Source organism: Ciconia boyciana, chromosome 3, assembly GCF_034638445.1.
Source record: "Ciconia boyciana chromosome 3, ASM3463844v1, whole genome shotgun sequence".
Lineage (NCBI taxonomy): Eukaryota > Metazoa > Chordata > Aves > Ciconiiformes > Ciconiidae > Ciconia > Ciconia boyciana.
The window spans coordinates 103,191,481-103,217,013 of record NC_132936.1 but is presented as its reverse complement, the minus strand read 5'-3'; the positions used below and the strand labels follow the sequence as shown (position 1 = coordinate 103,217,013).

Sequence of the window (25,533 nt, the reverse complement as noted above, 5' to 3'; positions counted from 1 at the left end):
TGCCCCTCATGGCTGGCATGGAGGTGTTGAGAAGAATACTGCATGGGACAAAAAAGCTGTAACAAGAACCCAAGTCTCCAACAGGTATGGATCCTTCAGGAATCAAGTGACAGGTAGAGATGCAGAGTGTTGGTTCCAGAACCTACTGACAACTGCCTCTGTAGGCTCACCACCCCATTCTGGCTCAGAAAGGAGTGGGTGCCTGGGCTAGGAGAGCCAGACTTGCAGCTTCTAGAGCTGAAGGCTGGTAACAGCATCCTCCCTCAGCTTTTGTCATCTGGTTGTGCTACCCCTTCCTAACTCCATTTTTCTCCAACTTCTCCTTCACTATATAGTACCTCAGCTGGTTTCCATGGTCTTACTTGAGAATCCCTGGCCTTAACCTTTCTTGGTTACAGACGGAACCTGTTGGTAATGTCTTTCCTTTAGGATTATTGCCGACCTTCCGTTGAAGATATTCTACAGCACCCCTTGATAGCAGACTTGGTGACAGAAGAACAAAGACAAAATTCTGATAAAAGAGGCTGGAGATCATGGGAGCCAGAAAGGCTGCAGTATTCGGATGCTGCAGTGAATGAACTGAAAAGGAAGGAACAACAATTACAGGAGCGAGAACAAGCCATTAAAGAGAGAGAGCAACGTTTGGAGCGTATGATATTCCACTTTGGGAAGGGGGTGGCAATGGGATTCTGATTCAAAAGAATAAGTGCGGAGGAAGAAAAGGTAGACAGTTTTCAAAACCCTCATTTTAATGCACTAGGATATCGTACTCCTGCATTAATTACTAGAGTTTTGTCTAAAGACTAAAACAAGAATGCTTGGGCTTACTCATCTTATACTAGTTCTTGTTTTAAGTTACTAAGATATAATTGGCAGTTTGCATATAGAAGTCTGGCTTGGGAAGATTATTAAACATGAGTGGCAATTAGGAAAGTAAACAGAAAAATAGGGTCTGAATATATTGTTCTGCACTGTGCAGCATAGGTTGCTTTTCACCTACTCTGTGTAAGTTAACATTGGCTATTACTAATGTGTAATGTAAGGTGAGCCTGATGTTGGAGCAAAATATACTTGAGTAAACAGTCAACGGCTTTTATAGAAGCTGCACCCTACAGGTAGCTTGCCTGTGAAACTAAGGCTAGTCCTCAGGTGCTGGTATTTTATGTGGGCAGGAAATCCCTCTTTGCATATGCAGTAGGCTCTGTAATACAGATTTTAACCATATATATTGTTTTCTGAGCCTGAATAACACTGCTGCTGCTGTAAAGAGGGTGTTTAGTCATAGCTGAATTATAGTATCTGGTATCTAAATATTTATTTAGATCTGGTGTCACGTGTGCCATGAGTTAGTGTGCAGAATAGAAAGCTGCTATAGCTTCACTGTTGCAGATATGGCAGAGTTTGACCTGGGGGGGGAAGCATGCCTGGCATTTCAGAGTACTTGTCCAGTGCTTTATCAGTGCATTGATAAAGGTGCATCTACACAGCAGTTATCTTGCTTTGTTTAGAGTCATAGAAGCAGAAATAAGGGTGCATCTGACAGGCTATTACTGCTCTTTTTCTGCAAGAAAATCCATCATGCACAATCACTCTAACTTTAACATTTACATTTTAACACTGCATACTACCATATTTCTACTTCCAGAGAGAGAACGGGAACTCTGTGTTCGAGAGAGACTGGCAGAGGACAAACTTGCTAGGTATCTTACTAACCTATAATTGCCTAGATTAGAAACTCTGTAATCTTACAACAAAAAGCTTAAACTTATCTTTTCAAAACAGAGCTGAAAACTTGATGAGGAACTACAATCTCTACAAACAGCAGAGGACATTAGCTTGTGCAGATGGGCCAGGTATGAAAATACGCAAGAAGCCACTTGCACTGATAAATGTAGGCTGGTATGACCAGAAGAATGCCCCTGATGCTCAGCATGCTGTACCTAGTCCCATTGTAGCGATACAAACCCCAATTATCTCTGCGTGGTTGGGAAGAGACTCTTGATTTTCTAATTTGCAAAAATACTTAATGAAGGATGCTCAGCCATGAGTATGAGTGACCACTGTCAGCACTGCAGTCTTGTGCTGTTTTGAAAATGAGGTTCCTGTGGTAAGCTAATGGAAGCGCTGACTTGTAACTCAAACTTTCTCGAGCTGTACTTATTTTACTTATGGATGTCTTTTTATAGACCTTTGATTTAGTTAATTTTAATAAAATTGCACATGTCTAATCACTTCAACTTTAGTTCAACTTCCAAAAACTTCAAGGTGGGAAATAATACTTGTTGCAAGTGACCCAGCTGTGATTGGTGGATCGTATAAGCTCTGCAGAATACAAACTGCTGTTATACTCCAGTTTAACTCAATAGAAAAAAAAGCTTTGAAAATGTGCTATAATGCTTCCTGACTACCAGTCTAATCTGTTTTACAGTAGTTATTACCCCATAAGTATTTGACCCTCAGTTTGGCCTTGATTGTTCAGTCCGCACTATCATAAGAGGTAGTATCATCTGTTCATTGCACCCATCTTTACTATTAAAAATGATTCAAGTATCTAAATGCATTTTGACATACTGGTGGAATATTAAATGTCTGGGTCCTAAGTAGTACTCTAGAACAAAGAAATGTGAACATCCCTTAACATGCAGCAACACTCTCTTCATTTAGTTTTGCTCAGATAAAGCAAGATAAGCATGTCACTGCCTCTAATACAAATAAAACTGAAGTTGCATTTTTTTCACAACTGCCTATCACAGCAGGAAAGAATGCAAGTAAAATGCCACCGGAAGTCAGTAGTACTTTCAGCTATTTCTAACACTCCTGTCAATTTTGAGAATTCCACCTGTCTCTCAATATCTTGTCTGACTTTGATACATTAAAGAATATAAAATTAAGAATATATATATATATATTTGCCTTGGGCTTTCTGATGTTGCCTCTAGCACTGGATGCCTGAAGGTAAATAAGCTTCAGCATTTGCTTCTGTTCTCTTCTGCATCTCCCACCCCTTTACCTGATATTTTGATCTTAACAGGGGTATTAATTTTTGAAGATGGGCAAAACCACTTTGAGTAGTTAATGCCTCCAGACAGACAATGCAGAAAAGTGAATATAGTTATTATAAGAGTGACCAAACCTTGCCATATCTGTAGATCACTTGATTAAACATTTGTCGCAATGTTTGCTGCTCTTCAGATTCATTCCACAATACTCTTGTAATACTGTTTCTAAAATTCTCCCTATACTGATATGAATAGACCAATGTTTCTCCAATGTTATCAAGATTGCTTCTGTTATCTTCAGTTACTCTAATATGGCTGTATTTTTCACAACTGGATTGCGTCTCGTGCATCTTAAATCCCTAATTTCTCTTCAAAGTCAGTTGTGTGGTTCATTTCACTGTAAAATGGAATACCAAAAATCCTGGTTTTTAGGACAGTGTCCTAGACACTAACCTATTTTTGCAGGGATTTTCTGATTCTTAGGGAAGGATTTAATGTTAAAACAGATATAGCTTACTGATATGAAACTACAAAATGCTGAAACATTCACTAGCCCCTTCACTTTGGTCCTTCTCACTTTTCTGTGTTTATTGCATCCTTGCCCTAGCCTAATTAATTTAAAATGAAGGCTTCAGCAGAGTTACGATTAGGATAGTTAGACCTTTGATAAGGTCTATTTTTTTTTTTTGAGTCTTGTGAAATTGGCTCTTATGAGAAACAACTCAGATGTTTTAATATTTTTTGATGGTAGTTTTTGTAACCTAAGTCATTAAAAACAAACCAAACTAACTGTCTTTTGATTGTGGCAGTTCTATACAGCTAAAGCATAGCTATACCATGAAAATTCCTGTCCTGGAGGCTGCAGTGAAAGTAACTTGCTAATTGTTAATGCACCTAAACTCATTATTCATCAAATCAGAGCCTAGTTTGTAGCCTATTGACTTCATACAAGGATGGAGTTGGAACAATATGGGTAATGTAGCAAGACCACTGAACAGGTTGGGTCTGCCTCTGCTATGAAGGAAAGACAAGGTTTTTCGGTAGCTGAGAGCCTAATTCTCCATTTCCCTTTGGAACTGGATTATCTTACTGTTCTGTCCTTCAGAAGAAACTCCATGTCTCTTCTCCTTATGTCAACTAATATTTCCTTAGGTGTTGGGAGGTACACCCTAGAAACTACAATAGCATATATCCTTTTACCACAATTATTTAAAAGCCTTGTTTTCATTTTTTCCTCCAAAAATGGAAAAGGATTGCTGCTATGAACTGAAATGCATTTAATTAGGTTACTTAAAGCCATAGGTAGTTAGCAAAATGGGTAACAGGGTTAAAAGACATAAGCTAAGCAATAAATGCTGAAAGTATGCTAATTTAGTACTTATTTTTCGATTTCTTAAGATAACGCACTCCTGCTCCCCTTTTCTACAACGAAGAAGAAAGTTGATGGAAGTGAAGAGAATGCTGTGCCTCCTGTTAATTTGGAAAACTATCCCCTTTCCAAAGGGAAATGCTCTGATCTCAAAAAACGTCTATATGCTGCAAATCTACGGGCTCAAGCACTGTCTGAACTGGAAAAAAACTATCAACTAAAGAGCAGACAAATCTTGGGCATGCGCTGAAACTGTAACATTAGATGTACAGTATTTAACTTTTTAGAGTGGATTAAATGTATAGAAAGATACTTGTGCCTCCTGCTTTTAAGCTGGAACCTACTGAAAATATATTTTAACAGTTGTTATACAAACTCTTAGTCTCTGATAGGTAGTTCATGATAAGAGCATAAGAGATTATATTATGAAAACAGGTAGTTTTGATACCAAATCAAACAAGCTGAATGAATTGTATTATTAAAGAAAAAAATATTTTGGTCCTCCTCCTGTTTACTATACATTACTCTTCTAATATAAAGATTGAATATTGTAAAACAGATTTTTAAAAAAAAAAAATCTGGTGTGAAAAACTTTTCAGATGAAAAATGTACAGAGATTCACAATCTGTAGGTTAAAATGATGCTGTATGTAAAGTACAGTTCTTGATAAAAGAAGTATTGATATTTTGTTTATATGGAAAAACACTGGCTTGTTGTCTGTGCTTGTAAATATTTTTTAACTATCAAAAGAGCAAAAAGAGATTTTATGCTATCTCTTCCTACTAGGTGACCACCTAACCTAACTGGGTGACCTATCAGAGCAGGCTACTTCTAGTTTAATGTCTTTGATGAATGAGTGGGATGGGTCAGCTTAGCATAATTGATGAGTTTATAGTCCTTTCTGCCTGGGCAGCTGAAGGGCTTGTCCATCAGCTCCTGAAAGGCCTGCTTCAGGGCATAGCATTTGAAGTAACACCTTCTGGGGTTTGCCTCAAAACTGTGTTACAAACTGATCCCCTGAGACCGCTGTCCTGGACAGGACACCACCCAGGGTATTAGCACCTGTGTTTGGGGAGGGGCAGTTGTAGTTTGAATAGCAAATCCTTATTTTCTTGAAGCTTATGAGGTATCCCCATCTTTCCCTTCACAATTCTCTGCCAGCGTAGGAGTTGCTCGCTTAAGGTGGTGTAAGTTTCATGAACTAACTCAGACTCATTAATTTAAAAAAATCCTTTGGAACTGTAATGTCTGACATATTTTATATAAAGCTTTTCTATCTCTGGGTTGAAATGTCATAAAACATACATTCTTAGTAAACAGCTAATTTTCAAAACATTTTTTTCCTTATTGGGCCATGAATGTTATCTAAGGAGGTATTCTAGATGGTTTTTACTCAAAAAAAGAGAATCTTATTTGAAACATCAACTTAATTTGGCATATTTGCTGATACACAAGTAGTTGTGTCACCAACAACGGTTCTGCTCTAGCAGATTCTTAACCACCCAGCAGAGCTTATCATATTTGCTTGCCCAGTGGTTATTGTTTTCACCACAGCCTTTGCTTAAAAGAATTAGAATATGACCATTTGGTTTGCTAGTCTAAAACTGCAACTATTCTTGTAGTCATTACCCAGTGCTAGGTGTGGTTGGAAGTGTCTGCAGGTATGCACAGCCAAAGTAGCTGTGCCATATGGATCGGTGGAGCTTTCCTGCTGCATTCTTTCATATTGTTTACGATTCTTACACATATTTGGAGGGTGAATCCCTGCTTTCTCACCACGTTTGTATATTCAGATTTTTCTGTTCTGTGCCTCAACCAGAAGATCTGCAATGCAGTTCTACTGGCCTTCATGTGGATCTTTCTTTATTGTATAGTCCATAAACTAGCAAAGCGTAGAATATGCAGTAGTGTTAGTCTAATCTGAAAAAATATGTAGGATGCAAGAATTTTGTTGTATGCTTTGTCATCTGCAAAATGCAGATACCAATTAGTGAAAGGAGTAAACCAAGCAACCAAGAAAATAAATTAGTAATTAATGATTGAGGAAAGACTATATTGTGAAATGTCTGGTGCTTGCACATGCTTTGCTTTTAACAAGAGCAAACTAGAAAATGGCTTGAGAGTTGTGTTGGTTTTTTTTTCTTGGAACGCATAGATGGAACAAATTATTTCTGCATTTAAAAGTAAAATACCTTCAGAGCAATACCTGCACCTTTCCTCTTCCTTTAATTCTCTACTGACCTCAAGATGGCACTGTTGCCCTGTAATTGTTGAGAATTTCTTTTAGTCTATTGATACATTCATACAACATTTAAGATCCGATTTAAATATATTTTTACCTGTTTTGTTTCAGGAAATCATAAGTGTGTTGCTGCAAGATGCTGATCTTCTTAGGCTACAGAGGCTTTAGTACTTGCTGGTGCAATTACTTGTAATTATCTCCGATTTGCTGTTTTGCATCTTTTATGCATGTTTTATAAAAATAGTTGAATCAAAGTCTTAGTTAACAATTACACTATTATGAATAAGAAATGCTACAGAGTGCAAACTCTTATCAATCACAATGGCAGTAATAAATGAGAACAGCTTAAGTTACAGCTGTAGCATTGAGCTGTTTAAGCTGCTTTACTCACAATGTCTTACTGAAGTATTATCACTCTAATATGATAAATGCAGTGTCTCTTGAGGTTTTTGAAATAAGAACTTCCTACCAGTATGTGTCAAACATAGGGGAAGGCATCCTGGAGATGGTCTTCATTCTCTCTCAGAATTTTTGCTTTGGAATCCTGAAATTCACATTTTCCTACGAAGGCATAATTGTTTTTCCCAGAGGACATCTGTAGCGTTGGAATCGCATTCAAGATGTAATTTTCAAATATATTCAGGAAAATAAATAGACCATTTATGGGAATAGTGACTGCTTATAGAGCGCTAGCAAAACATTGCCATCATGCAGATGGGTATAGTTAGCTCTTAAAAGTGAAGGAAAATTGTACATATGTACATGGTACAGCTTAAGCCTTACAGGATGATAATAATGGTGTACACTGTTGAATATTGTGAGATAAATTCATTAATGTTTAATATCAGTATCAGGAATTTTAATAATATGTATAGTTGTGGGCACACAAATGACATACAGAAGTTCGTTCTGAAATTACAGGAAGTTTTATATGCATAGAACATAATTTAGCTCAAGGACAGATGGGAGGGGAAGTTGCATCATCTTTGAAAAATGTGGACCAGATCCCTGATTTTCAGCCTTCGTGTATGACCTTGATCAAGACCCTGTCCTGGGCCTTAGATTCCCATCTGTAACAGGCTTGTCACAGCAGGGTTGCTGAGAGACAGCACTGGGATCCTGTACAGGTCTTCTGCACTTTGGGCGGATTTTTGGTGTCAGTGGTGCAACCACTTTGATCTCCAACTTTGGACAGCTGTGCATGTACTAGGGAATGGAATTTACTGGGAAAATAGTGGTGAGTTACCAAAGTAAATTATTTAATGATTAGCCTGTCAACTGTCCCCTCTGCAGCCAGTTGACCAGGCCATTCCATGTGACTACAGCACTTAAATGGTGTGAAAGTGCTGGCTAGCTAGGCAGATAAAATGCTTAAAGGAAATCAGGCTTAGATATAGAGGATGATCAAGCTTCTTCCCAAACATAAATATCAATAGGTCATTTAATCTCTACTATATCATCAAACAGGTGGAGAGATAAATCCCTCTGGAACAATTATAAAATACTTTATCATAAGGAATTTCACATTTTTGCCTTTACTGTCAGTGAGTAACGCACGAGGAAATGATCTGGTCCTAACAGTGGCACAAGCTGGTTCACAGGCACTTACTGCGAGAATCAATCTCCTGCAGTTTCCCACAGGTACAAGAAACAGCGCAGCGCAGAAGCTGCCTGCTATTACTCTTGTCTTCATCCAAAAAAGAGAGATTGCTCCTCACTTATGCTGCTCATCATCCTAGCCCCTGTGTGTACCTCTTGCTGTGCTGATAAAGATGAAGTCCATTTCCCAGTAAGCAATGCTTCTAGCATTCATAGTCCAAAATACCGTTGGACCAGTAATGGTACAGTGGCAGCCTTTGGGCCGTGTCTTTGTCTTATTCTTCCCTTGTGTAACTTGTGTGAAGCCAGAGGAATCCTAGTATCTATAAAGCTGGTGTATCGGGCGTAGAAGCTGAGGCCTGCCCTGGGAGCCTGCTTAATAGACATTTCAGCACCATGGAAGACTTTGGCCTAATTAAGGCTACATACAGTACAATCTACATCAGGTATTAGAAGTGAGTTTTATTTATATATTTACCTTAAAAGGTAGCTGAAAGTTAAATATTAATCTTTACAACTTTAAAAAGCTCCACAGACTGATAGCGTAACGCCACATATTGTTATACTGCTTTTCCATTTAATCTTGCTTTCAGCCAGATCAGCAATGCTGAGAAGTTACTATACTAGAGGTAACAGTGCCTTTATCTGACATATTATTTTGAAGGTAAAGTGCACTTCTGAGGCTCAGCTGCCATGAAAGGATGAGGCTTTGTTGGAAAAAAAAATCCTTTGTATTCTACAAAATGGACTCATGCCAGAGTTTTATGATATAAAGGCAAAAGAAAGGCTACAGAGATACCTAGAACTAGCTAGCTCCAGATAGTCTTATTTTTCAATGTAGGCTCTTTCTGGGTAAGAAAACATAACATATCTATGAAAACTTTTGGCTAATTAACTTTCATTTTTGACTGGTTTAATTTTTGACTGATGGATGAAACTTCTTGCTGGGCTACTTGGTTCGAGCAGAGGTAATTTATGGGCCCAGTTACTACTGCATCGTTCTCTACTGTGAATATATTCTTGGTCTCAATGCGTTATGTCTACTTTCTTGGCAACTGAAACTCTGACTTGGACATGACATACAGCGAGTAATAACCAATAATGCAGCTTCCACTATCAGCTTTCTTATGTAGGTTTTTTGTCATAAAATTAATGCAACATACAGATTAATGAGGAATATGGCAGTTACTCTGCAGGTGCTTGAATACTTGGCTAGAGCTAGTAATTTTTTCCCCATTATTCATACTAATCTGAAAAACTTCTTTATTTGCAAAGATAGCTGCTAAATACTTTTTTACTGTTTAATCAGCTCTTTTAGCAGGTCCTGCTCTTGTAAGGTCAGCAGAAGCAAGGTTATGCATAATACAAATTTTTGCACATTTGTGTCAGTCAAAGTCCCAAGGACACAACAGAAGCCCAGTAAAGCCAATGACAAGCTTTCCTTCAGATTCAGTGAACCCTTGGCTGGACTTCAACTTCATTAGCATTAGACATACTAGACATTTGTAAATACTTACACTTGTTTGCTATTTGGGGAGGAAGAGCATTGCCAAAGGCACAGCAGGAACAAACAATCCATCTTCCTCAACAGAAGTGAAGACAAGCCACTTTAGGTAGAGCTCTCGATCTTGGCTTCCTCCAAATTGAACTTTCCTTGGCAAGAATTCACATCAATAACCCTCTGGCAAGCTTGGGTATTGCACAGACCTCTCTGGAGTTGTATGTAGTATTAGGGAACAGTGAATGCATTTTCATTTCTGCTCATAATGCGTTTTATCATCCAATTGCAAATAGAAGCAATATTATCTACTTGACCTCTCAGCTCTTCCTAGACCATCAGGGAATACTCCAGTGGCCCCAGAGCTAGATGGCTATTTAGGTCATCCAGGAAGTTTAGAAAATCCTTCCTGACAAATGCAAGTGTTAAAGTCACTGACCGACTTGAGTGCTAATTCCCATGTAAAGTCTTTTCTGACTATTACTAATCAATCTTTAGATGCCACTAGGGAAAGATAATATGGACTTTCTGAGACCTGGATGATAACATAAACAAAGCCATCAGGGCAAATGGCAGATCATGACAGATAATGATTTCCTGGGAGGTGAAGCAAATACCTCCTATGGCAATGATCCACGTAATTAGCTTGTACTGGATTAAAAGTACTTTGTGGTTGCAACTAAAAGCAGGAGGAAGCATTAGCATTAAAGAAAATGATATCATCAAGGAAGTATTCAGTTGATTGGAAAAATAACATTTTTATGAGAATTATTACAGACTTACCTTTAGGGCACACTTTAAATATTTCTGCCCAGGTGAACTGAAAGCTAGGAAAATCTTCTCACCATTGTGCCAGTTGCTAGAGGGATAAGTGTGACCAGAGAACTGCTGCTGTGTGATGCACTCAGAGGGATCTGTCTGCCTATAAGGTAGGCTGGGGCCTCACTCTCATCAGGTGTAAGATCATTTTTCACCAATTTTAATTCAGTCAGCTTCAGCAATGTGATGGGCACCGATCAGCAGTGGGATGAATATTTTCTAGTTACTGGTATTAAGTAAAGGACTGAAAAGTAGACCCTGCATTGCCTAAGTTCAGGGAATTTCTCTGGGCAGAGCCCTGGAAACTTTGTTTCAGAGGCTTAGAATGGAATTTGTGTATGAACAACCACAGTTGTCACTTGTGCATGTTTTTAACCTCTTTCCCTGTTTAATTCTGCCATCTCACGTTCTGGCTAAAAGAATCCATGTCAGACTCATCTTGTAACTGCTGCTAATTTGCACTTGCTGCTGGCATGGCTGTGGGTGCAAACCAGGCAGTTAAGTGTTGGCATGAAGCAGTGAGTTAATCACGGCCTTGGAAGCATGGTCCTGTGCTTGTACTCTGGGGAATGAGTTCAACTGAATGGCAAAGTCCAGCCAGGGAACTCAGCCTTGGGTTTGTGCGGCAGTAACCATGAGTTTTGTTTTCGAATCTGGCTCTGCAGTAAATTCTTACATACAATCCTAGAGCCTGGCTCAAATTGACCAGATGTTCTAGTGGCCACTTGCCTTTTTAATCCTATTTTTTTACAGTTTAGATTCCATCTTCAAAGCCACTTTCGAAGTGACATAGCACTTGCTACAGAGGACGATTCTAAGTGCAGTGTTATTGCAATGATTTGCAGTGTTTGCTAGTGGCCTGCCATATCTGCATTGCCTCAATCACATGCAAAACTTCCTGCCAGAAATGGGAGTTGTTTCTATAGGCTTGCTCCAGGTCCTGCCCCTGCACCCCTAACCAAGCTGTTTCTCCGCAACTTCAGCTTGGACAAACAGCCAACTTTCTCAAAAAAAGAAAAAAAAAAAAGAATCACCTTTATAAAGTGGGATTGAAAAAATTACTATGCTGTGGTGAAGCACTTTGAGATCTGTACATGCTGAATAATGCTATGTAACTCTTCATAGCTTTGGAGTTATTAGTGGACATGTAAAGATATGTATGTAACCAATTGGCATTGGTACAAAGTTGAAGAAAAACTGTGTGTTTTGCATGGATTTATTATTGTTATTAGCATACAAACATGTACTACCAAAGACGCTGTCAGCTTTAGTCCTAATCCAGTATCCCACAGTACCAGGCTGTGAACAAATATTTTTTAGTGATCCCACAGTAAAATCACCAATTTTTCTCTTACAGACAAGCAGAAGCATCAAAAAGTAAAACACGGAATAAAATCAAATCTTTGCAATGGCAAGGACAGCTTTCAGCATATGCAAACACCAAATTGTCTTCTCTTCTTTTTAGTAACAAAACACAAAACAATCAGCCTCTTCCCCCATTTACAGGCTCATTCTCCCTGGTGACTCGGCCTGGAAGAATGGCAGCTAAAGTCCTTCTTTAATGCCAGGGGAACTACTTACCATGCTGTAAATCATTCTGTCCTGTTTCAGCCTCAGCAGTGCTGAGAAACAGGCCATGTACCCAGTCTCAGCACCGCATGTCCCTAACCGCATGCAACACATTTAAGACCCCTGATTACCTGTGAGGTCCCTTCCTGCCCTTGGTAAATAATAAATAAGAATAAATGCATGAAAAGAATACTAGACATTTCTCAACCTGGGAGTTATTCTAAGGAAACTCAGGACTTGCATTACCTGACAGTGAGGTTTTTGGTTTGTTTTAAGCATGTAGCTAGTAGAAACAAACCCCTGCTGATATATTGTCTTTGCACAACTATTGGTTCTTCACAACACACCGATGCAGACCACTAGGTAAACTGGAAATGTCTCCGTGGCAACATGTGCCCTTCTAATTTTATTAATTAATTTAATATCAACCTTCTGATTGACAGCCCAGTAGCCTGACTTACTCCCTTCACAGGAGAGGATGTTCACTCTGAATTAACAGGGTCAGACTGTCTCTATATGCAGTCGGTGCTCTGCTTTCTCATCGAGGTTGCTCAGATTAGTGTCACTCTTGCTTATTTGTTTTAGGAAGTGGTTACTTCTTCAAAAAAGAGGAAGAATAATTTTAGGTAATTTTATATAGATTACTGAGGAGGTAGCAAATGATAATATTTGGTATCTTTACCCCTTTTTTTGTCTGAACTAATCCTCCTTTGGCACAGGAGTGAGAGTGGCTGTTTAAACAACAGTAGTTTATTTACAGCTACTTGGGGTTTCATTGTCATTTGTCTGGGATGGTAGAAACATTAACCTGAATTCAGCATTGTTGAAAGCAAAGGATTTCAATGTAAGTGCTTTTGCAAGGTATGTGTTATAAATGAGAATTCTCATTTAGGACCCATTTCACAATCAATTCTTCCTCTGTGAGTTATGGGGAAACTTTTTTGCAAAATTTTGGCCAAATATCATAATAAAAAGTCCATTGACCCCTTCAGCTGTTGTTTTAGAGTCATCTCTTTGCAGCATATTACTTCTGGATTTTCTCCCATATTGATCTTCATTAATGTTTTATTTATCTGCTTCTGAAACTTTCCCAATACCGGACCTGAGTGATTGTGGCTGCTCTTGCCAGAAGACACTGACAGCCAGGGGATAGCCAGACGGCAGGGCTAAAATACTGGGGAATGAGATGGCTTCCCCATGACCTGAAACCTTTCCATCACTGCTGACTAGATTTCAAGAAGACACGATACAGTTTAGGCAGGAGTCTTTGATGTGAGAATCTCTGAATCAGGGTTTAAAGTCGTATCAATGCTACAGCTCCTAATGATCAAACTTTGAGCAATAACTTGAGAACTTATCCTTGAGATTATCTGTAAATTTTTCTTCCATCTCCCTTAGAGCACCTGTGAAGGACAGGGGATTCCCAAAGAAACCTGTCCTTTTTGGCAAAATACATCTCAATAAGAACTGTCTTACTAAAGGCTCCAGATAAATGCTGAGCATTTCCCCCGCTTACAAGTCTTTTATGTTTCAGGCCTGGGCGACATCAGAAGGATTATAGTGTGGGTGCTCAGCAGCTCTGGGAGACATCTGCCGTACGTCAGACACTGGTGAACTGAGAGGTTTGCAAACAGCTGAGGGAAGTTGCTGAAGTCTGCAAAGACAGAGCAAGATTATTAGGCTTTGTCTTTTGATTGTAAATGCAGGAGGAATCCTGGCCCTGTGGGAGCCATTGATGCTATTGTGGCCTGGGTTGCATACAAAGTCCTGCCTTTTTGATTTAGAGTGTTTATTTGTTTCCAAACCTCTTTCCCCACCATCCTTCATTTCTACTGTCCCTGGGGATGATTCAGTAGAATAAAGCCACATGAGTATAACACCCATCCAGCAAAAACACTTGAGGGCAGACTTCAAACTGAGCAAGTGTTTTATTACTTCCTAAAGAAGAATGTTTTTATAAAGTGATACCCTTATGTCTATTACAAATAATACATCTTACTAATAAGTCATTTTAGCTAAAGAGAAACCTGTAGAAACTGCTCCCACTGTCCAACAATCAAGTGAGGCTGGCAGAAGGAAGCAAGAACTTTGGATTTAGTAAAAATAACTAACTCTGCCTATTATTTGCTTTGATTTTTCCCCTCCTCTTTCTGTCTTCGCTCCATCTTGTCTATCTGCTCCATTTCCTTTGTATTTTTCAGTCACACTGTTTTTTTTACTGGAACAAATAAAGCCCAGGATATTACACTGTTTGTTCGACCACTGTACTAGTCTCCAGCACCAGGCAGCCAACAGTGTCTTCCCAGGACTTAGGAAAGCAGGGATCCTTGCTCTTAACCTTCCTCCTGAACTGCATCTAGTCTGTGTGTTGCGCTCATGTGTGCATGAAACTGATACCTCTAACAGTCACTCAGTTAGAGGGAAGATGACCACATTTGTAATTGCCAAGACTGTGTGCAAATAGATGCCTGTGCACATTTTATGCTACAGTTGTGGTCATTTGAAATTTCCCAAACTGAGACCATCTTGGAAATGCAACTTCTTCCCCTTTTCACTTTAAAAGCAACAGCCCTGAGAATTTTTAAGAGGGCTGAAGAACTCGCTGATCTCACTGAAACTGTCAGGGGAAGTAGATAGCAGCACAGAAATTAGCATGCTAAATGCAGGCCAGTATTTACCTTGGGTATCTGGATATTCTTTTGATGTAAAGGAGCATTGTATTCTCCTTAGTGCTTTGCTACAGAAGCATTTCTCCAGCAGTAAAACCAAAAAAGCAGGTTTAATTATTAGCTGCTTTGCCACCTTGGTGGCTTCAGCAGGCTGCGTGCAGACTTTGCAGATCATGGGACTCGGGCACACCCAAAGGCTGCACAGGCAGTCTTGAAAAGAAAAGCTGGAGGCAACCATTCCCCTCTAAAGGCTCCCTCTCTCCCAGATAAACAGCTGTACAGGAGGGAGTATAAGGAGCTGGTCGCAGCGCTGCTGCTCCTGTCAGCTTGCTACAGGTGGGAGGGTCCCCAAGCACGCGTGCTATCTTGGCAGCCCAGAGAGACGGATCTGTGCAGGGTTCCCTTGCTGGGTGGAGCAGATAATACAGAAACATGAAACTGAGTTGCCTCCAAGATTGGGGTTACACTGGGGCATGTCAGTCAGAGGATACGGCGCTGAGCTCCAAGCTCTGTCACCGGTTGCGCTCTGCCCAGGGCTGGGAGCATTGAAGGCTGAGCGCCTGGCTGGTGCCCAGGACTCAGCACTGCTTGCAGCCCCCTTTGCTGCCCATGGCCCTGCCTTTTGGGCAACCCCAAGGAGGCTTTTCATGGGCTGAACGTGATATGGGATCAACATTCACTTTTTTACCCGTGGCTGGATTAGGTGGCGTGCAAACTGTTGGGTTTTGGCTGCCAGAGAGGGCTGTCCATGTGTTATCATCCTGACCAGCACAAACGGGCTGTGTGACACAGTTACAGGGGGTGAGAGAGAGACTAAGGAGGTCAGGAGGACACTATCGTATGTGGGTCTAGGATTAATCACCTCAATAAAGGGAAGACTCAGTCCTGCTACATGCCCCGGTGGGAACCGCTGGGCCATGTACCACTGCCAGACTGCCCCAGCTGCCCCGACTGCTGGATCAGGCCAGAGTCAATGCCAGGAAAGCATTGCATATGACCATGGTGAATTATAATGACAGAGTTCAAACAGCTCCTCCTCTCCCTCCTGAAACACTTCCCAGCCTACACGCTGCCTGCATGTCGCCATACCGAACATTTCAGGAGGGGCCACACACGTGCACACCCTATTCTTTGTTCACCCACACAGCGTGTCCTGGAGGGCAATCCACTGGTGTGGTTGCCTCCCACAGAGGACTATGTGAGCCCATCCTGTTACGACTCCTCGGGGAAACGTGAACACACAAACACTATCAGCTGCCTTTCTGTGCACTTATAGGCTGCAGTCAAGTCTCCAAGAATCCCAAATATCATGTGGGAAACATTTTTCCCACTTAGGATTAGACATAAAGGTGTTGGCTATCATTATTAACAAGCATAGAAGCTCCAACGACCAGCTTGAAAAAGATCTACTAGTTCATTGATTTTTAACAGTTAGTGTCTATATATATGTATTTCGATACTACTTATAGTGATATAAAATGCAGGTACCAGTGCATTAACAACACTGCTGTGCTGTGATGCTGCTCATCAAATAAGAACATATTTTGCTTATTTACAGATTCCCTTTTTTACAAGGAGAGTATCTTCCTATAGGGGAATTTCCAAGAAACAGTAGGCTCTGGTTTATCTAATTAGCAAAAGCACAAAGTATGTCTATTATATGTGGCTAATCAAAAACTGAATAAGCATATTCCTAGAACTTTAGTTGGCACTGTTCATGATCCTAAGGTTATACACAGTTTAACTGCAGCTTTTTGCACAAGAGCTTGACACATGGCAGGAAAAAGACCTTTATCCCCACTGTTAACTAACCAGATAATATACATTGTTAGTCAATAAGGGAGATGGAGCACGTATTTCACAAACAGATTACTTGGAAACTTGACGGACGAGTCCTTCCTGGGACAGCCATGGTAACTGCTGTATTTAATATTTGCTTTGTCATCTTTTTCGCAGTGGTAGAAATGGGTTCCCTCCATTGACTCTGGAGCTACTGTGGCACATCATTTAATCCACTGTGCTGGTTTTGGCTGGGATAGAGTTATTTTTCTTCATAGTAGCTAGTATGGGGCCATGCTTTGGATTTGTGCTGGAAAACAGCGTTGATAATACAAGGATGTTTCGGTTATAGCTGAGCAGTGCTTACACAGAGTCAAGGCCTTTTCTGCTTCTCACCCCACCCCACCACCGAGTAGGCTGGGGGTGCACAAGGAGTTGGGAGGGGACACAGCCAGGACAGCTGACCCCAACTGACCACAGGGACATTCCATACCATATGGCATCGTGCTCAGCATATAAAGCTGGGGGAAGAAGAAGGAAGGGGGGGACGTTCGGAGTGATGGCGTTTGTCTTCCCAAGTAACCGTTACGTGTGATGGAGCCCTGCTTTCCTGGAGATGGCTGAACACCTGCCTGCCCATGGGAAGGAGCAAATGAATTCCTTGTTTCGCTTTTCTTGTGTACGCGGCTTTTGTTTTACGTATTAAACTGTCTTTATCTCAACCCATGAGTTTTCTCACTTTTACTCTTCTGATTCTCTCCCCCATCCCACGGGGGGGAGCAAGCGAGAGGCTGTGTGGGGATTAGCTGCTGGCTGGGGTTAAACTACAACATCCACCCACGCTGATATGAACTTTTGTTTTACCAAACATTAAGACAGAAACATCTGGCTAGATATAAAGCAGGTCAACACAAATAAAGCTTTCAAGAAGCAATGTTCACAGTTGGTATTTTGCTATGTGACTAGCCATTCATAATGAACTGTATAGAATTAGCTTGTAAGATTTATATGAAGGTTTTTTGAAAACTCATGCCTGAAGTGTGGCTCCTCCATGCTTAATCACCTACATAAATGACCTGTTTTCCAAAAGCAGCCACCACTTCTGTTTGCTTCTGAGGGCAAACTGTTGGCTGCCCAGGACTGATTAAATCAAAACACCTTCTCTATGCCTGTGAATTTTAGCTTGGAGACACAGCTTTGAACATCGTATTTCTAGTATATTGGCATAAGCATTAGTATTAGCAGGACAGGCCACTGGATTCTACTCTTCCTTCTGACATTATTCAGTTTGTGGCATTAAAGAACTCACTTAACTCATGCTTTAATGTAGGAATAAGAAAAACCCTTGTCTGATAATGAGCAGAACTAACACTTGGGGGCAAGAGTCGCCTCATTAGCCCTTGACCTAATCTCTGAGCTATTCACACCAGTCTTTCTTTATAGTCAGCGACAGAAATGGGCACTCTAAGGATGGGATTCATCTAATCAAGTACATACTACTGTAGGAGGAGATAAACCACGTTGCAGGCTCCACTGACAAAGCTGATTAGATCTTCACTGACTCTAAAGGGAGACTCGTGATCTGAAGATGTTTGTGTGTCAGCTACCAATTCCCGGGCATGAATCCCTCCCTTATTGTCCAGTTGAGGCTGTGGTTTCATGATCAGCATCAGCAACTATGGGCTGTTGCCAGTATACAGGCACACACTTTTCCCTGCCCTAATCACATGGTCCTATGTGTCAGCTCTAGCAATCCTGCAGCCCTAGGTAAATAGGATTAACTTGCTGAACTGGCTGAAAACTAATGCTGAAGAAAAAGAATTTGGTTTTGGCTGCACTGGCAGGCAGAGCTGATGCCCCTCATGGCATCACATGCCCTAATTGCTAGATCTGAGGCCTGGTTGGGGGCAGGAATGTCATTTCTGAAGGGGAAATGTGACTTGCCCTTTTTGGCACCAGCCTTTAGTTGGACCGGCTTAAGCTGACCACAAAATGGCCTCCGTGGAAGGCAGTTCTGAAAATGAATAGATTTAGTTACAGAACATAAAGTTAACATGTTTATGCTTACTGTCTTGGGATATGATTTGACAAACATCAGATACAATTGATCCTTGAAAGAAAAAGAGGTGATGAGACATAGCACAGACCTTCATGTCTCCATCCTTATGTGAAGACCACGTTTGGTGCCTGGGGAAAGGAGCAGTGTCCAGCAGGTCTCAGAGTCAGGATCATGGCGCATTCCAAATCACAGCATCAGCCCTGGGGAGAGGTGATGTTAAATGATCAGGACTGAAAAAATGTTACTTCTGCTCTAGGCAAAGATGCTTTTCAAACAGATCTCAAAATGGTTAACTGCAGAAAATGTTTATAGTGGGTGCAAACTTGCTTTAGTAGATGGCATTGATTATATGACATCATTTGCTAGAATGGCTTATTTCTAAAAATCTGCAGCTTAGAAAGGGCAGTCTTGGTCATCAGCTTGGCTGATGAACAGCTATTAACAGCACCTACAGACCTAAACAGGATCTAATGAAAACACTTCAAGCAGCAAAATAAATTGTCTTTACACCATTTTTACACAGATATATCCATTTGTGTAATAAAGGGAAATTCATCCATCTCAAGCTGATACAATTAATATCTAATATATAAATGGTAAAATGATGAGCATGCTAGAGCTCAGCCACTTGAAGGACTTTACATGAAAAAGTCTTTGTGTCATCAAGACAGATGGACGCAGTTCTTGCCCGATGTGTGTTGTGGCAGAAAGAGCAGTGGAGATGTGTGGGTGGATGAACTGGCTGGAAACACCCAGGTGTACCTGGGTTGCCTGCTGAGGATGAGCCTGAGGCTGCCCTGCAGATCAGACCTGTTGGTGCTGGGTCAGAGTGGGAGCCTGTGAACGTGTGTTGCACAGGGGCCCCCATGCCTGAGCATGCCCTACTAGTCCTGTGCCACCAGGCTGTTTGCCATGCTGCAGGTGGGCCTGTCTTGCAGAGCAGAAACGATAGGATGTGCCATATCCTGTGCTCATGGCTGTTCCACGAACCACCCTGTAAGTTCTGTATATACACAGCCAGCGTGACGGCTTTCATTCCAGTTTGCCTGGGAATCTTCCTCTTCTGAGCCAATACTCTTCTTGTACTAAGTTCGCACATTGCCTAGCTCAAGCCCCAGGACTGGAATCAGATCTTTGCACAGTGTGCCCTTGATGTCACTGAGTTCCCAGGAGATACGGGGGTGTACCAGCAGGGCCCCATTTATCAGGGCAAAATGTGCTACGAAAGGACATTTCTTCTTTGGCAGCATTGCACAGAGGTGTTTGCAGCCTCACATGATTCAAAATTGCACTTTTTGAAGTAGTTTTGAACTGACTTTTCAAATGCCAGAACATGCACATTTATGATTTCCCTAGTCTTGTAGGGACTTCTAGGGACTTACCTCGAAGGACCTGAGTGACCTTCTTCCTGCAAGAGACCTTTAGAAATCCTACACCAATGAAATGGAAATGGAGAAGAGAAGGCTGCGGGGAGACCTTATAGCAGCCTTCCAGTACTTAAAGGGGGCCTATAGGAAAGACAGGGACAGACTTTTTAGCAAGGCCTGTTGTGACAGGACAAGGAGCAATGGTTTTCAACTAAGGGAGGGCAGATTTAGACTGGATTTAAGAAAGAAATTTTTTACACTGAGGGTGGTGAGGCACTGGAAGAGGTTGCCCAGAGAGGTAGTGGACGCCCCATCCCTGGAAACATTCAAGGTCAGGCTGGATGGGGCTCTGAGCAACCTGATCTAATTGAAGATGTCCCTGCCCTTGCAGGGGGCTGGACTAGATGACCTGTAAAGGTCCCTTCCAACCCAAACTATTCTATGATTCTATGAAATCCTATAGTGACAGTGAAAATCCCTGCCCCCAAATAACCAACTTTGATGCCAGAAAATATTGTATGTGCTCTGACAGGGCCTGATAGTGTAGGTAGGTGGAGCGGGCACCACAGCAGTTAGCATACATCTCTCTCAGTGTCTGCCCTCAGCAAATATCCATTAATTCATTGATACTCATTGCCACAGGTCCAAGAGGATTGGCTTAGATTAGAGCTAGCAATCTCACATTCTTTCTAAAGATAATAAAAGGCAGAGTGTAACAATCTGATGTATTAAAAATGCCGTATGAAGGATAATTTATTTCAGTAATAATAAAAAATGTTACCAACCAATCAGCTGCAAAGACATTTTTTCATTCCGTGAATTCCATATTTACAGAATTTTCCCATCCCTGTTGAATCACTATCTTTCCAGCAGAGAGCCACACTGTGTGCAAAAGTGAATAACGCAACATTTTTTTCTGACTTTTTTCCTTTAATGATGAATATGGTGGTGATTTTTCTAGTAGGATCCACTTGAGCATTGCCTGAATAAGGTATTAGCTCTAACTAATACCTTATTAGTATTAACTTCACAGCTGATTAGAGCAACTATTTTTCCTGCCTACTTGTGAATAAGAAAATACTAGTTGTACCATAAGCAGACAAAGTGGTAACCAAAGCAGCCAGAAATGCTCTTAAGTCCACTGAAAAATATGCATGTTCCTTAATAACAGTTATAGATTGGCTGTGCAGTTAATTGTGCCAGAAGTTACGAAGCAGTTGCAGGCTGCCAAATGCCACGGGATCAAATGAATGGCTTGACAGTAAGAAAGCAAAATAAATAACCTAGAAAGGAAAGATCAAAACTGGACATAAGAAAGGTACACTTTTAAAACAGTTGTTTCTTTACTGGGGAGAAAAGATTTTGGAAGGGAAAGTGTTTTTTTCAATCTGCTTTGCAAGGTTCAGAAGAAGTATAGCAGATGATACACTGACCCCCTCAACTTCTCTGCAGTTCTGCCATTGACTTCCAAAGAGCCCAGATTTCACAGACACAGTAACCAGGTAGAAGAAGAAATCTCTTTATAGATCAAGACGTTCTTCATTTCCTATCTTAATGCCAATTACAGCTATAGTCTTTCTTCACAGGTCACAGGCAAAAGCATGTAAGCACATGCTTAACTCGCCTCTGTTCAAAGAAGGCCTTTTAATTAACTGCAAACACATGTTTAAGTCCTTTCCTTGATAAAGCTGCTTTCCTGAATCAGGATATAACAGTGAATTTGACGTAGAGCTATGTGAACGCTAATACCCACTTTTCATTCGTATTGTTATTCATTACAAGGAACAAACTTGTTTATGTAGGTAACTGGACAGTGAATGCTTCTGTTCACTTTGGTGTTGCCGACTGGATCTAATTTGAAGAAACCTTGTAAGGACAGCTAACAGAGAGAGACACTGCCTGCAAGAAACACAGCCTAAAATGAACACTGACAGCCTTGAAGTGGAACAGACAGATGGAGTCATGTTTGCCAGAGTCCCACAAGCCTTTATTAAAAGCAGACAGGTCTGATGACTGCACAGAAAGGGAACAAGTTAGGTGTTAAAAGGAGGCAGTGTGCTCTGTAATATGGGACTGCAGTAGCGGTTTATAGACAGGGTTTCACCTTTTCCAAGTGGAAAGGCACAGAATGATGAGGAGCCCTCCGTGGCTGAGCTCTAGCCACTTGCAAACTTGTGCAGAAATTCAAAGGAAAAAGCAGTGACTTTATTTACCCAGCAAACATGCTGAGTAATAGTGAATCTCCCAACCAAAGTCCTATTCTGCCCACAGTGCTCAGCTGACTTAAGAGAGCTCAGCAGCACTCAGTGCAAAGCATTTTACCTCAGAACAGGCAACAAGCAGCAGCTTTCCGTTTAGCCTTTCCCTATCTTGTCACCCAGTTCTGGGGTGGTATGAAGCTGCATACTGGCGATTCAGAGTTACTTCTCCCCTCAGAACATGAAGCATTTACAGTAAGTAAACAGATTTGGAGACAGGTCCTTCCACATGTGCAGACCGGAAGCTAAGCCAAGAAAGAATTGGGTGAGTCATGAACAATGCCTGGAAGCCTAAAAAAAAAACCAACAAAAAACCTGGAGTCCTCCCTACTTTGAAGACATAGTATTCTCCTCAAAAGCAGAAGCAGGAACAAAATGTTCTCCTGTTACAAATCATTTATGGCTTCATTAGGTACCTTTATCAGTCACCTTCCCATTAATCTTAAAATTTATAATGTTGCCAGCTGGACAGCCCTAAATTTAGGAACTATCCCTGTTCCTCTTGGATGCTGATGTATGGTAATACAATAGAAAAGCCTGGGAACGGCAGTGTGGAGCATGCTGGTTTATGAGAAAGAATCTGGGGAAGAGGTAGCAATGTGAACCCTTGTGTGGTCCAGCTGCTGGTCTATGCCTGACACGTCCAGCAGTGGGACTGGGCTGCCACAGGGGATTATTCATCAAAGTCCCTGTATTTGAAGCCAATGAAGACAATGGTAGCTGCTGGGTCCCGTAGGACAAAACTATATGCACAGCCCTATTCATCGGGGAGCAGAAGAAGGCCTGAGGAACCATTATTACTTCCTGCCTGGGAGGAAACCAAGCCCTCCCACTCTCCTGAGGTACATGGTCCATGCCTTGTGTCTTTTGGCCCCAAGGGGAATTCAGTATTCAGCCTGGTATAGCAGGAAGAAAAGCTATCCCCGGACAAGGGCAGGATCAAGAACGTGCCATCCTGTAAGGGGAAGACAGCAGCAAATTGACCAGTTGTATGGTATCCTTGAGCAGATTAGGAGGTCCCATGGTGAAGAAATGTTAGAAGGATCACAAATTGATCTAGGCATTGTTTACATACCAAGAAAGAAGCCAAAAAAAGCTGTAACTCCCCTCCTGTAAGTCAGTCAAAGCTCTTGACACAGTTTATGTTCAATACCGATTTTTATTCATAAGGGTGGTACTGATATTGATAACCTGTTTATTTCGCTCAGGAGGGGACTGAGTACTTTTACTCAAAAAACCCATGATGACATCATGGGGGCAACCAACTAACACTCAGTTTCAGTAATTCCTGAAGTCCGGCCAATGAGAGACATTAAACTCCTTGTCCTCCCTTCCTTCCTAGCTAAATTCCATTGGATTAACACCAATCCCTGTAAAATGATAACCCGCCCCACCTGCAAGAATTAAAGAAGATTTGAGCTGTACCAGTTTCTTTGACCCATATATCCTAAATTTGGGTAATTCTTCTGTATTAACTAATGGCCTTGTGTGGGAGCGAGGAGAGGACATTTCAGTATAATTGTTGGTCAGCTTCCTGACTATTTACAACATCTTATTAAATGATATTATGGCATACAGGAAGCCAAGTAGACGAGGAGAATGTTGTAGCAATCTAATTACCAACTCTCTTACAGTACTCTTTACGATGGTTATTAAAGCATTCCATATGCGTTCCTACCGCTAAACTAAAAACATAGCAGACCTAGATTTTGACATATGAACAATCTCACAGAAAACAGGGTTCAGGGTCACAGGTCAGTACAGCAGTGCCTGTGGTGCCCAAGCCGTGTCTGTAACATAAAAAGCATAACACTGCAGCATAAGTGAAGAAGAGGGGATGGCATGCACAGATTAGAGCAACGTAGTAGACAGAGGTGGACATGCTGGGACTCTGCTGAGCTTAGGGGAAGCCTGTCCTGAACTACTGGTCTCAGTTATGCTTGTTAATAACTCTTTTCTTGTGGAAGTGTGAACACCTGCTGTCATTTTACTAATAAAATGAGACTAGCTGTCCAACTCCAGCTGCCAAGAACCCTGAATCACCATCCCTTTGGAATCTCCAAGTATAGCAACAGGCTTTTGCATTCTTGCTAGATCTTCCTTTTCAGGGCACCGGTTTTCTTACTGCCTCTACATATTCATACATGCAGCTATACCTCTATGGCTACAAATAGCTATGGCTATTTGTTTCCTCTCTCCATTTTCTACTCACAGAATATTCTTCGACACTCTCTCTCTCTTGCTGCAATGTTTGTTGGCTCCCTGGAACACAACAGGCAAAGTAAGAGGTCAACTCTGCCTTTTTGTAATTTTTGTTATTGTGTTTTTGTGATTTTTCTGGATGTTTCAAAATATTTGGTTTCCCTTTCCTTTTTTAACTATAACAAGTTTAATAAAACAAATAGCATCTTGGCATAGACTTTTTAGCATTTATGTATTTTTGCTATACTACAGCTTTTCAAAACTTCCTCAAGCAAAACTACTTTCTTCTTCTCTCCAAATTTTTTAACTGCTCATTAGTTATTACTGCCTCATCACTCATCCTGCCTTCAGTGGCACAAACAGGAGAAAAATTAAATAGAAATCCCCCGGCAAAAAGGCCAAACCTCAAACAAAACTAGGAGTTAGAAAGGCATTAAGAAATAGCTGTTGGGATGTACTGTGGCATGTGTGGTAGCTGGAAAATGGGCCCATTGATTTGACAGCTGGGGATGGGTGCCGAGTTCATGCAGTTTGCGGGCTGGCGGCTGGCTCCTTCCCCCTCTCCAAGCAGGCAGGAGCCGAGGGGCCGTGGCTGGGCAAGGCCACTTTTGGTGCCTCAGGAGCTGCAAGGCAGGCGCGGCTCCTGCTCGTGTTTGTAACCCACCAGGCACAAACCCCCTCCAGTAGAAGCCAGGACTTCACCACGGACAGAGGCGGGAAGGGCAGACGGCCTGGGCCTGCGAAAGGCTGCCCGACGACGAGGGGCCAGCGGCCAGACCCCGCCACGGGCCCTCCGCGGGCACCTCCCCGACACCCGGGTTTCGCCGTGCCGGCGCGGGCCTTCCCCCCCACACCCACCCCGGGCCCCGCCGCTGCCGGCGGCGCAGACCCCCGCGGCGAGCTCGCCGGCGCTGGCCAGCTCCCGGGGCTCACCTCCTGCCGCGCCGGCCGGAGAGGGCGGCTGGCTGGGCCCTCGCGGCTCCCGCCCCGGCCCCTGACGGCAAGGCCGTGCGCCGCGACCGACGGCCGTTAGCCCGCCCGGCCCCCTCAGGAGGCGGCCGGTGCTGACCCTAACGGCCCCCGGCTGACGTCACAAAGGTACCC

The 25,533-nt window shown here is 41.9% G+C and overlaps 1 protein-coding gene and 1 long non-coding RNA gene across 4 annotated transcripts in view; one reads left to right on the top strand and one right to left on the bottom strand.

The window, feature by feature from the left end:
- Positions 1 to 6,501, top strand: part of NEK2 (NIMA related kinase 2) — a 43,774-nt gene extending 37,273 nt beyond the window's left edge. For 2 of the 3 annotated variants that reach the window (XM_072856882.1, XM_072856881.1), the window contains exons 6-9: positions 430 to 649; positions 1,646 to 1,700; positions 1,783 to 1,853; positions 4,398 to 6,501. In XM_072856882.1, the coding sequence (XP_072712983.1) occupies positions 430 to 649; positions 1,646 to 1,700; positions 1,783 to 1,853; positions 4,398 to 4,618 (567 nt within the window). In that variant the 3' untranslated portion in view covers positions 4,619 to 6,501. The remainder of the gene's footprint in view (positions 1 to 429; positions 650 to 1,645; positions 1,701 to 1,782; positions 1,854 to 4,397) is intronic. The other variant, XM_072856880.1, reaches the window with a different exon arrangement.
- Positions 6,502 to 11,736: 5,235 nt separating this feature from the next.
- Positions 11,737 to 25,499, bottom strand: LOC140649533 (uncharacterized). The gene is made up of 3 exons (XR_012041644.1): positions 25,363 to 25,499; positions 18,691 to 18,802; positions 11,737 to 13,749 (listed from the first exon to the last, which is right to left on the bottom strand). It is a non-coding gene; the product is annotated as an uncharacterized lncRNA (long non-coding RNA).
- Between the last annotated feature and the right edge of the window lie 34 nt (positions 25,500 to 25,533).